The 13087-nt window shown below is 34.9% G+C and overlaps 1 protein-coding gene across 6 annotated transcripts in view; it reads right to left on the bottom strand.

Moving 5' to 3' along the window:
- The window catches only part of LOC123865628 (inactive dipeptidyl peptidase 10), a 268820-nt gene that overhangs the window by 20539 nt on the left and 235194 nt on the right, over positions 1-13087 (bottom strand). For all 6 annotated transcript variants that reach the window (XM_045906784.1, XM_045906783.1, XM_045906786.1 and 3 more), the window contains exon 4: positions 3218-3312. In XM_045906784.1, the coding sequence (XP_045762740.1) occupies positions 3218-3312 (95 nt within the window). The remainder of the gene's footprint in view (positions 1-3217; positions 3313-13087) is intronic.

The raw sequence follows: 13087 nt of genomic DNA, 5'->3' as shown, positions 1-13087 counted from the left end.
TCCGATTCGATGAACAAAATCCACATCTATCTCATTGTTAAGAGTCATTATCAGTAAAAAAAAAAGCATTCTTATAACGATACTCTGCTAACAATGCCCGTCTATACTGTAGCAATGTGTCTTGATAATCCATTCGATTGTGTCACACGCTTAGAAAATATTGCACGTGTAACACCATTGAGGGGATTTTCAATTTCTATTCATTTGAATTAAAAATATTAGTTATTTTAAAGAAAAACATTGATATTTAAAAAAGTTTTTTTTTTTACTATTAACTCTTGTCTATACTAATATTATAAAGAGGAAACCTTTGTATTTTTGTATGTTTGTATTGAATAGGCTCAAAAACTACTGGACCGATTTAAAAATTTCTTTTACCATTACTTAGAGGGATTCTTCCGAATCCGTATAGGCTATATTTTATCCCGGAAAATAGATAGGATTTTTCGTGGTAGTGTCCACCCGTGCGAAGCCGGGGCGGGTCGCTAGTATTACATAATAATATATTCGGTAATAATTTGTTTTATCAAGAAAATATTACAATAAAAGAGATTAATTTTGTTTATTGGTTCTCAAAATTTTGCTGAGCGCAAGAAGACCTTATAAAAACAACAAAACCTATCGAGATCGACTAAGCGATCCAAATAAATAAAAGTTAATTATCCTGTCTGTAAAGAAGAGAAAAAGGGGGTGTATGTTCAGACATACAATTTTTTTTGTTGTGTGTGATACCTAAGTTCTATGTACTTAGATAGTGATCTCACAAAATAATACAAATAATTATGTTGCAATTTTTCAAATTCAATCTAGGTACGTATCTACGTAGATTGAAGGATGATTACGTAGATATGTAAGGTATCTACGGATTAGGTAGGCTTCGAAATACGCTATTTTTATCAAGAAGTAGGTAGGTTACCATAAACGAAAAATATATCAAAATAAAGTTGAAAACTAAAACCCGACTGCGATCGTCTTAATAAACGCTGAAATATTATTAGAGCGAATTATTTTTCTGTCACTTGGTATATTTTAATGTTCTTGTACATTTATATTTGTGAGTTCAGGATTTTCTCCTCTTTCATTTGTCACCCCTCTCGATACAATAGCAAAAACAATTTTTTGGAGACCTTCACTTTTTTTGATGTAACATCCGTTAGGTAAATTTTTTCGTATAAAACATAGCATGTCACCCGGACTTTTACGACAAATCAATTGACACCTCATTCATCAAACCGGCCCAGTAGTTTAGGCACTAGGGTGGAACACATAGAATTTGGACAAAAACATATATACAGTATACACACATACATACATATACAAATACATACATACATAGACTGCAAAAATCATAACCCTTCCTTTTGGCTTTGCCGCAGTCGGGTGAAAAAAATATGTTCTCCATTCTGCAAAATAACGATTTTCCCCTGAATTTCACAAAGCCTTTTGAAGTGACAATCAATTAGAGCATGTTGTAAAAGTATCACAGAAATAGCGTCTGCTTTTTTGTTAGGTCAGCTCGGTGAAAAATACCCTTCCATTTCCTGGGTATTATTTTTAGGATTCTGTGACTCCGAACATAAAAAGAAACCCTAGGTGAAACACGCTCAGGTGGAAGAGCCGCAAAAAGCACACGCCACGTTATTTTTAGTACTGTTAATTCAAGTGACATCACAAGCATCGGGCGCACTGTAGAATTGCGTGATCAAAAGCCACATCACGACCGACGGCACCTGTAGGTACTTGCTTTTTTAACCGACTTCAAAAAAAGGAGGAGGTTCTCAATTCGTCGGAATCTTTTTTTTAACGATCATGCTTTTCTTACGTGTACGATTATTTGTAGAGCCAGGTCGTCAATATTACTTATCTACACAAACAGCTAGTCGACAAAAACAATATATTGTTAGTTATCCATCTTGAAATTTATTACCCGCATTCCCGCATTTGTCAATGTTTTAATGTGACTTCTTTAGGTATTCCATTCATCTTCTTCACGCTGGATGTATGTGGATATTAGAGGCTTACATTGGGCTTACATAAAAGAATAGAGAGCAACTTCAGTTAGCATTACAAACGTAGAAAGAACTTTAATCTTTAGACTTTGAAGTTGAGGATACTGAAAAATATAAGTAAATCAGGTAATTACGATAGTTGGAAGAACGTGAAAAAATTACATAGATAAACCACAATCTAAACATCAAAACAGTTGATAAATGGCGATGTCTAGGCAGAGTAATCATGTGGGGTGAAATTGATGAAATTGGGAGGAACAGCCCCAACTGCATGTCAACCACTTATCTACAGTTTTTTTTATTGTCACGTACTTGTATGGTCATAGTCATAGTCATTTAATATTCATTATATACATTCAACGTCAATCACAATTCAAATTCATTAAAAAAAAAATAACATGTCACAATAGTTTTTGCGCAACAATGCTTGCGCTGGACGACAATCATCATCACACTAATATTATAAAGGCGAAAGTTTGTATGTGTGTGTGTGTGTGTGTGTGTGTGTGTGTGTGTGTGTGTGTGTGTGTGTGTGTGTGTGTGTGTGTGTGTGTGTGTGTGTGTGTGTGTGTGTGTGTGTGTGTGTGTGTGTGTGTGTGTGTGTGTGTGTGTGTGTGTGTGTGTGTGTGTGTGTGTGTGTGTGTGTGTGTGTGTGTGTGTGTGTGTGTGTGTGTGTGTGTGTGTGTGTGTGTGTGTGTGTGTGTGTGTGTGTGTATGTTTGTTACTCCTTCACGCAAAAACTACTGGACGGATTTGGCTGAAATTTGGAATGGAGATAGATAATATCCTGGATTAGCACATAGGCTACTTTTTATCCCGGAAAATCAAAGAATTCCCACGGGATTTTGAAAAACCTAAATCCATGCGGGCGAAGTCGAATCGGCTAGTGCTTAATAAAAAGCAACGATGAGGTCTAGGTTGGAGGTGCTTGCCTAGAAAATGCCTATTCACTCTTGTCTGGAAGTTATTTAGGTTTCACGTAGGAAACATGGACCCCGAAAGGGCTTTCGACACTTTAGCGGTTTCTATCAGAAAAGTTGAGCAAAAACATTTCGTCAGTAACACTCTTGTTACCATGGTTGGGGTATTATATCTTAGTGGCAAAGTCTACGCAAACATAGTGTCTCAAGGTGTTGAATCTTGTGTCAACTTCGAAGGCGATTTGTCCACTGTACGGTTTAGGTATCTTATTCTGTGGGAATACTTACGAAGGTGGAGTTATTCATGAGCAGTCTTGTCGTGAAATTCTTTACGTTGAACAGCGTCAGGCCTCCCCATCTGTCTCTGAACACCAGTTCCTCGTCTGAAACAAGAAAAAGGTTTGTTCTAAGCATCACGCTCAATTCTCGATATTATTCCAATTCATTTTTCCAGAGTTGGACTGAAATGCCGTAGGTATAATTATTATTAATAATAATAGGGCTGTAACCACATAAATTATAATTGGTAATAATATAAGGCACTGTAACTAAGCATTGGTAAGTATAGGGGGCACGAGCCAGAAACGCAGAGTTATACTTTTCAAAATGCGCAATTAGGCAATAAGTATTACAAACTGAAATGATCACTGTATTCAAGCTTACCAATTACCTACTTATCATTCAAGTACAATAGCAATCCAGTCCATCACTGCAAAACAATTATAACAAATCAGAGCCCAAGTTCGGACTAAATAATTTCGATGCAAATATTGATATTTTATATTCTTCGTAACTAGATAAGAATGGCTTGACGGAAATCAAGAATACAAGATTCTTGAAATATTTAAGTAACTTTACTAATAGATGGATTACGAAAGCACTTACAGTTGTGCGTAAGTACCTATTTTCCAAAAATTAAGTACTGAATAGATTTGGCATAAAGGTATAGCCTTTATGCCAAATCTATTCAGTACTACACTGCTGTAGTACACAGGATAACTATTGATGACGGAGCCATTATTCTGTGAGTTATATTACTTTAAATATTGTTTTGTTACATTAAAAAATAAAATGGCCTTACAGAAGGCGCAAGACAATATTGAAAGTTTGGTAAAATTGAAAAGTTTCCAATATTATAATCAGGTAGACTGTACTGTTTGCACAAGCATTCAAAGTAAAATAAAAAGGCAATTTCGTTTGCTCGCAGATGTGAAAGAAAAAATAATGTCTTAAGTCTTTGTTTTCTCAGTTTGCCAAGAGAGGTTTAAGAAAGAGAGTACTGTGTATGTACATTTGTCAGGTGTCGGGTCCACGTAATCAATCACCGGCTACACGAGTCAGCTTTTACAGTGAGATGAAGTGTAGTTACATACAACGATTTTCAAGAGGTCGCATTGAGGCTGAACTGATGTCCAAATTTGCGTAAAATTAAAATTGAAAACTTGAGTAGTTTTAACTTTTAAAGACTCAATAATCGGATAATCGGACTCAGTAATCGGACAATACCTACTTACTTGGGGTTTATTTTAGTAATTTTTATTTGCTTTGCCTATTTTTAATGTCGAACAGAAGGTCAATTCTGGTCAATACTGAACCGAAGGTTTTATAGCTCTAAGAAATTCAGTTCAGAAATGGTAAATGTGAATAAAATAATGGTTTTTTAACAGTTTATGTTGACTGTTGTCTTGTTAATTTTGACCCTCATCTCCCGCGCGTCGTCTGTTCAGCTTCGTCATTGAACTCGCATTCGCATTCGTAATAGTTTGTCCCATTTTGGCGGTTAGAAACTTCGCCTAAAACTTCGGCCTATTTTGACCGAAGCGAAGGTTTGGTTGAAGGATTTTTTTGGCCGAAGGTGGCCGAACCCAAAGGTTCGGTTGGACAATGCGGATGTCCAACCGAACTTTTGGGAACCTTTGTTAAACGAGCGTGTTTTTCGTACTAAAGTTCTAAAGTTGGATGAATATTGCATACATGACCAAAAATACACGGCACACTTACTATTAAAATCAGTTAAGAAGCCCACCAAAACTGTTTGACAGCGAGTTCCTCGCAATTGGTGATGTTCCAAATAGACTTTTCAGAAGGTATTTTAAAAGTCAAAGCAAGGTATTTTTCAGAAGGTATTTTAAAAGTTGTTTATTCTTATTTAGCGTGAGTCCGTGAGAAATTACGCGGAAGACGGATAGTCTTCTAATTAAGATTTAACAAAGTTGCGGCGATCAGTGCTTAATGAAAAAATATCGGTTTTTCCTATTTGGAACGGTATTGATGATTCAACGTGTTAATAGGTATGTCATGAAAATTTTAATTTTCCTTAATTTTCTTTTTTACAGAATCTTTAATTTTCCGAGATAAAAAGTAGTCTCTTCAAGACGTATTTAACTACTATATCCATGCAAGAAATCACGGCGATCCGTTGCTCCTGTTTAGTGTGATATAGTAGGAAGTGGGATAGAATTTTTCGATTTCGTGGGATCTGAAAAATGCATTGGATCTGAAAATTGTATCATTAATACGAGTATGAGCAAAACAACCAAAATAGATAGTATTTATACAAGTTTTTATATGATTGTTTTATTAGAACACAAAAACATGAAAATCGTTTCTAAGGAACTTATTTTGCACCTTCCGCTCAATAATATTACTCTTTCAAAAACAGAGTTTGTTATAGTTTCTCTTAGTATTTTCCTGTACCTATAGGTAGGTACCTATTATTGTATTGCGTCGCCACACGTGTACAATATACGTGGAGATTTTAGGAACAGCATTGTTAAAGTCACAGTGCAATATCCAATTACGAAGCCACAATAGAAGTTAGAAAGCTTTTGCTGGCACGAGTGCATTTTACTCGTTTTTAATTAAATAGGTTCTTAAGTAATTTATTTAAGCTCCAGATTTAATTTGTAATAGTTTATTGCCTCAATGAGTAAAAAGTAGAATAGAAATCCGTAAAGTTTATGGTTTAAACTGCACCTATTGCACTATGTAGGTATAATGAGTGCAAAATAAGTTTATTCTGAAGTTGCAACATCAAGGTTTGCGCAGGTCATAGATGATAGCCTAAGGATTAAATACAAAGAACTAAGAACTGTTTTTGTACAATGCGCAGTCATATTGCCTGTATTCAGATTGAACTATTTGTTTTGCGCACACTTATTCCTTCTCTCATAAGCAAAAAAAATTATTTGGAGAAGAATATTTTTTTTATCAATGTATTTTTTCTTTCATGTAGGACAACTGTGCCACTTATGTTATGTCTCTACTACTGGCTCGGAAAGCAGGTTTGAGAAGCGGTAGTAAGAAATTCAACAGTTACCGAAATGAGCGTGATGGAAAGACGCAGACGGAGGGAGATACGGCCGAAGTCGCACCATAAGGGTACTATTTTTACCATTTTGGTACGGAATCCTAAAATACGTTTTATCAAGTCATCAATAATATCGTTATTGGTATAACGAAACGTTGCATTTCTTGAAGCTATGCAACTCTAGATAGGTTTATGAAAAATCGGCCCAGTAGTTAGCCGCTACGGTGGAACACACAGAATCTGGATACAAACATACACACATACTATATACAATATACATACATACATACATACATAGACTGCTAAAATCATAACCCTTCCTTTCGGCTTTGCCTTAGTCGGGTAAAAATAAAAATGAAAATAAGATTGATAGACTCACTTCAACGATTAACTGTGGCTTGTGTTTGTCAAGAAATGTTTATCACTGACTAGAGTAAAACAGCTGTGGTGTGAAACTTCCAGCCACACCGAGTCCCTTCGTATTCAAATTTTATACCCGGAAAACGATCCGGGTAAAATTAATAGCCGTGTAACCGGTTTGCGGTTTAACTTACACCTAATAAGGCCGAGTTGATAACGAAAACGTACTACTACTAGTAAAGCAAAATTTAGGCATTGAGTCAAGATCAATAACTAAGAGAGTTTATTGAAGTTGTATATTTAGGTAGAAACAAAAGATATTTTTCTTTGGTTTACTTTACTTTACATAATGTTTTTTTTCTTTTGGGGTCAATCAAAAATTTCATTTGCCGAGTTTCTAAAAAATGCAAAATTAATGACAAAATAAGTGTCCCTGATGTAAGATTCAAAATACTCGTATCACTACCCATATTATAAATGCGAAAGCTTGTTTGTTTGTTGGTTTATTGGTTTGTCCTTCAATCACGTCGCGATGGAGCAACGGATCGACGTGACTTTTTTGCATGGGTAATAGGGTATAGTTAAAAACCTGGAGAGTGACATATAGGTTATCATCCCAGAAAATCAAAGAGTTCCCACGGGATATTTAAAACCTAAGTAAAGTTAGTAATAGAATAAAAAATAAATAATGGGATTGGTTAAAATAAGTTATGCTTCTAATTTCAACAAAATTGATTTCAATGTTTCAGTCACGTAATCTTGCATATTCCTCGTTTTTGCCCTAACCTGCCTTGACCCAGGCAATTTATAATGGGGTGGGAATTGCCCGGGCAAAATTGATAGCCACAAAGTGCCAACTTGCTTAACCTGCCGACTAATCGCTTAGTAACTGCCGATTTGCGAAATTTCTCAAAATCAGGGAATTGGGGATCGTACTTAGCTTGGCGAAAGCCATAATCTCCGTTTTGAAATCATTACTATGTTTAACTTCATGATTTATAGTTGTTTGCAGTAGGTACATAACAAACCAAGAATAGGGACCGCGGACGGATACGAAACTAGACGGGCATACTTTGGCAGAAAAGTGAGTGTAAGATGGTCGATTACATAATATATTTATGGGATTTTGTCGGTGTGGAATGATTTTTGTTTTTATGTGGGAAAGTTCTATTCTTCTCAATGTACAAACATAATTGACATAATAATATCTGTAAAATTATTGTGATAAAATAGAGCATAATATAGGTTCTTCTTTGTCTACGTCTACGACTAGTAGTATTGTGATAATTCTGATTTTTGTGTAAACTTTTGCCTATTATAAAACAAATGGTTTCGTCGAAACTAGCATAGGTACGTCCATCTTAACGATGAAAGATGTCAGGTGTGTTAAAATGTTAAATAAACAGATACACAAACTTTAGCATTCATTTCATTTAATATAGTTAATATAGTAAGTAAGTAGTATTAATATGGGCTATGTATGGAGCTGGTTTGGGCATACCCAATATATATCGTGCGATCGATATCCAATTTATGGTAGGTACTGTAACCCCCTCAGACCAATGGTAATCCCACAATCTTAGTAGTACTTACTCTGCGAAAGTATTATGATATGATGATGAAAATTGCGTTTTTATATAGCCCGGAGAATCTTTTAGTGTATACAGATAAAAGCATAAAGTAAAGAAATTTTTATGTACGGACTATCCGGTCCCATCTCGACCCTTTTTTTACACTCCCATTTTAACTCGGTAACCCTAATTTGTTGGGTAAACACAACATTGCTGCAATCTTTGCCTAATTATGCGTAATTATGCCTTTATTAAAACGTCCTAGGCGCCAGTTATATTAAGTATTATTACAACCAACTAATATTTAATATTAAATTAAAAAATTACAACCAACTAATATATTATTTATTATTTATTAATATACTAGCTGATGCCCGCAGCTTCGCCCGCGTTGATTTAGGTTTCTAAAAATCCCTTGGGAACTTTTGATTTCTCAGGACAATGTCGCAAAGTTTTTCTATCGATTAAAAAAAAATTACGCAAATCGGTTCAGAAATCTCGAAGAATTCGGTGTACGTAGGTAGAAAAACACCACTCCCTTTTTGAAAGTTGGTTAAAAAAGTAGCCTATGTTACGCCCTGGTCAATCCTCTATTTGTCTGTGAAAATCCCGTCAAAATCGGTTCAGCCGTTCCGAAGATTAGCCTTTTCAAACAGACAGACAGACAGACAGACAGAGAGACAAAAATTTTAAAACCGGGTGATTCAGTTATGGTATCGTTCAAATAACCATATGAGCTTAATATGAGGTAGTTATTTCGAAATTACAGACAGACACTCCAATTTTATTTGTTAGTATAGATTACCAACTAAAATATTATATGTTATTATAACTAGCTAATATTATTATTACATCCTCAACTTGAAAATCATGTGCACTATCTACTAATGCTAAATAATGCTACTATTCAAATTTCAAACAGGTATCAAAAATTCAACTAATTTTAAATAGTGACAGGTATTTTATTAGCTGTGTAGTACGTATTTAAATTGCAAAAGAAGCCTGTTACCTTATATTCTGGAAAGAACAATTCGTCGCCAGCGAAAACAAAAAAAAATTCTAATTGGTTCACGAAAGAATGTGGACCGAAACGTGAGATAGGAAATTGGGCAATACTTTTCAATTAGAAAAGCTTCGACAGTTGGTAGCGACAACAAGGCAGTCAGAAAAAGTAATTACATTTATACCACTTCTAAATGAAAATTCTAAGTCGACACAACGAACCAAATTTAATTTACCTGGACCGTCAGGTGTTTCTACCTACAACATTTATTAGTCTACTTTGATGGTAATATCCTTGGTAATATTAAAGTTGTACATTATGTGGTTTACTCGTAAGCTCTTTTCCGCTTCTACTAATTGGTGCTACTTTGGTGCTACTAGATATTTCTACATTTATACTTTTGGGTCTGTATTTATTTCTAGCAATTTTTAAATCTAGAAATTAAACAAATTTAGGTCACTCACTTCCAAGATTATTTACAATATTTTTCCTTCTATTCATAATTTTTCTTGTATATGTCTACTAGACATTGTCTAGGTATAAAAGTAAATTCTTTTGAATTATCCAATTTGATAATACTTAATAGATCAATATTATTTAATTATAAATTAATTTCCATCTCTATAGCTAATGTAGCATATGCAATCACTTTAATGAGTTCAATCTACCACAGTCATATTAATTATTCATGTTGTTCAATGAATAATTGTGTTAATGAATAACAACCGCGTTTTGTACGTTAAGTATTCGCGATGAACACAAGTCTACGTAGCTAGAAGCTGAAAACTGAAATCTATGAAACCGCGTTAGACTCTTCACGCACTGCATCTGATTCTAAGTCGAGAAGTAGCGAAGTACGGTAGTACGGACTACGGATGCGTAAAGAGCCTAGAGCAGTCGCAGCAGTCGCTGTCGCACTCTGCATTATAAGCTGATTAAGGGTTCCTGTCCATTGAAGAGGAATGGAGCGGAAACGTGTTTAGAAGACCTATCCGACGAGCGGTGACTGTTTAAAGAACAAATCATAGGTATCATTAGAAGGAAGGTTACTATGATATCGTAATAAGATAAAGCAGCAAGCAAGAAGCTTATTGCTTAGTCTTATTGCAATATCATCAGAGGCAATAAGTCAATTTGTTTTCGTAACAGTTGGCAGGGGTATAATAAATCATCGTGATGCCTTCTGCTTTCGCAGGTGCAGCGGGAAATTAGAGCGTTTATTTACTAGATAAAGTAATATGATTTGATTTTATCGTATTCAAGGAATGTTTTGCTCTTTATCGATGTTAGTAGGGATGTGCAATAAATCAGCACAAAGCCTGCACATTACTGATGTAGCGGCAGCGTACAGCGGTGATTAATTAGAGACAACATAATGCGATTTGATGGTACAGTATTTACGAGTATAAGTACTTATTTTGAATCGATTTTTAGGGGCCGGATATAAATTAGCAACAAGCATTGGCAACAAGTGTAAATTAAAAATTTATAACACCCCCGACAAGTGAAATATATAATAACTAGAAAAAAGCTGATAACTTTTAAATGGCTGAACCGATTTTCTTGGATTATAGCTAAGAACACTCTCCATCAAGTCACCTTTCAAACAAAAAAACTAAATTAAAATTGGTTCATTAGTTTAGGAGCTATGATGTCACAGACAGATACACCGATACACGGGTCAAACTTATAACACCCCTCTATTTGGGTCGGGGGTTAAAAGAGATATTGCCACTGAAATTTGAGGAACTAAATGTCCCGCTTCGGTTTCGCCCGTGTGAAATTTTGGAAAATCCTTTAATACTAGAAATCTACGTTATAAAGAAAACCTACGTAAGTATAAAAAATTGATATTTTTTGACCCAGTCGTTTGAGCTTTATCTATTTTTAACCCCCGACCCAAAAAGAGGGGTGTTATAAGTTTGACGTGTGTATCTGTGTATCTGTCTGAGGCATCGTAGAGCCTAAACGAATGAACCGATTTTAATTTAGTTTTTTTTGTTTGAAAGGTGGCTTGATCAAGAGTGTTCTTAGCTATCATCCAAGAAAATTTGTTCAGCCGTTTGAAAGTTATCAGCTTTTTTCTAGTTACTGTAACCTTCACTTGTCGGGGGTGTTATAAATTTTTAATTTACACTTGTGATATAATATTTCAGTCAGATTCAGTCAGTTTATCCTTTTATATGAACCTATAGATGTGGGTAAAGTTAGACTGATTATGATTAGCTATGTACGGTTATGATGTAATTGTATGTAGGCGCGGGTGGAAAATCTAAGCCTGAGGAGTCCTGTCGGCGATCCTCACGTTTTGTTTGGAGAAAACAAAGACGCATTTCAAATTCTATGTACATCTGAACCCGGATAACGTAAAGGCACGTGATATTGTCCTATTTGCTTGCTCTCGAAATGGAGGCGGGTAATAAGGTATACAAGCTATAATCTAGGTATATCATAAGACTGTAACTGAATGATTTCTGTTTTTTTGCCCATAAGATGCGTAAGCACATCCATGTGAAGCCGGGGTGGGTTTTTGAGGAGATTAACTTACTTCGTAGAGAATAAAGAGCACAATATATGCCAAAAATCAAAACTACGTTTCATATAGTGTGAATTTAATATCGATAAGTAATATAATTCTTTATCGAAGCCGCTAAATTAACATAGGTGCTCAGTAATAATTATTATATTATGTGTTTATTTATTTATTTAATTATTATTATTTATTTTGTATATTTATGTGTTATGCCTGTTTATATAATATTTATTATCTTCTCTAGCTTTTAATTTCATGTAAGTTCTTAGGTATACTTAGATAATTGCCGACCGTCTGCAAAAACACATTACATTAATGAAACCGCCATTGCACTTTATAAGATTGCCGTTTCTAGGATTATGTGAGATTCAATTTAATCCTTTCCATTACATCCTATTAAGCGAATCGTTTTGTATAAAACAATATTATTATTATTGCGCTAAGTGGAGCTGGTTTTACCGTTGTTTTAATCTTTACTAAGCCATAAAGGTTTACGTGGAGTAGGTACGGTCTTTGGTAAAGGGCGTGTGAATTTTCTTAATAACGGAGTTCATTTAGGAAGTTCATTCTGTTATATAACTTATTTCGAAATGTGTTAAAGCAATGTTTATATCAAATGCTTAAAGGAAATGTTATAAATTGTGCCACATACATGTACGCTTCCTTAAATTATTATTTCTTGGTGCATTTTATATAGCTCATTGTTAATACTTTTAAATAAAATATATTTTACAGTAACCAGCAGAAAATATTGTAAATCGACTTTTAGAAAGAGATAGCGGATTCGTATAGCGTTGTCACTACCGTTGAGGCCGACAAAACGTCACATAGGTATGAGTGATAGTGTGATGGTACGGTGTGATCGTCTATACTAGTGGATAAGATTAGGCATTATGAAGAGATAAAATAAGAAATAAACTCAGCTGAATTATAGAAACACCTAGGTATTTAAGTCATGAGTTATTTACAAGTAATTAATTGGTACAGTACGTTGGGTGAACACGTAGACTTCTCGACCAGCTAACAGGTTTACACGGATTGAATTATAAAAAATTAATGTAAAATTTCAACTCCTCAAAATAGATATAATGAGTGGAGAGATTTGCTAATTTAGAACGTCCTGTTAGTGTGGAAAATCAGTTGATACGTGTATTTGCCTTATTTAGGCCATCGGTTTGAGACCAACCGGCATTCCTCAAGCACGGGGGAAATACCTACGCTGAAACTTCAGCCTTAATCCATGTTATGTGGGGCACAGCAATTGGACTCTCCTATTTTCGCTGCGAAGCGTTTTCAATTGCCTAGGTACGGAAACCTAGGTTCTTTTCAGTGAGCTCTGGGCTCGCCCCAAAACCATGGTATTTTTGTATATATATATATA

Source organism: Maniola jurtina, chromosome 5, assembly GCF_905333055.1.
Source record: "Maniola jurtina chromosome 5, ilManJurt1.1, whole genome shotgun sequence".
Classification (NCBI taxonomy): Eukaryota; Metazoa; Arthropoda; class Insecta; order Lepidoptera; family Nymphalidae; genus Maniola; species Maniola jurtina.
The sequence above is the reverse complement of the archived record's forward strand: the minus strand, read 5'-3'. Positions and strand labels throughout refer to the sequence as shown.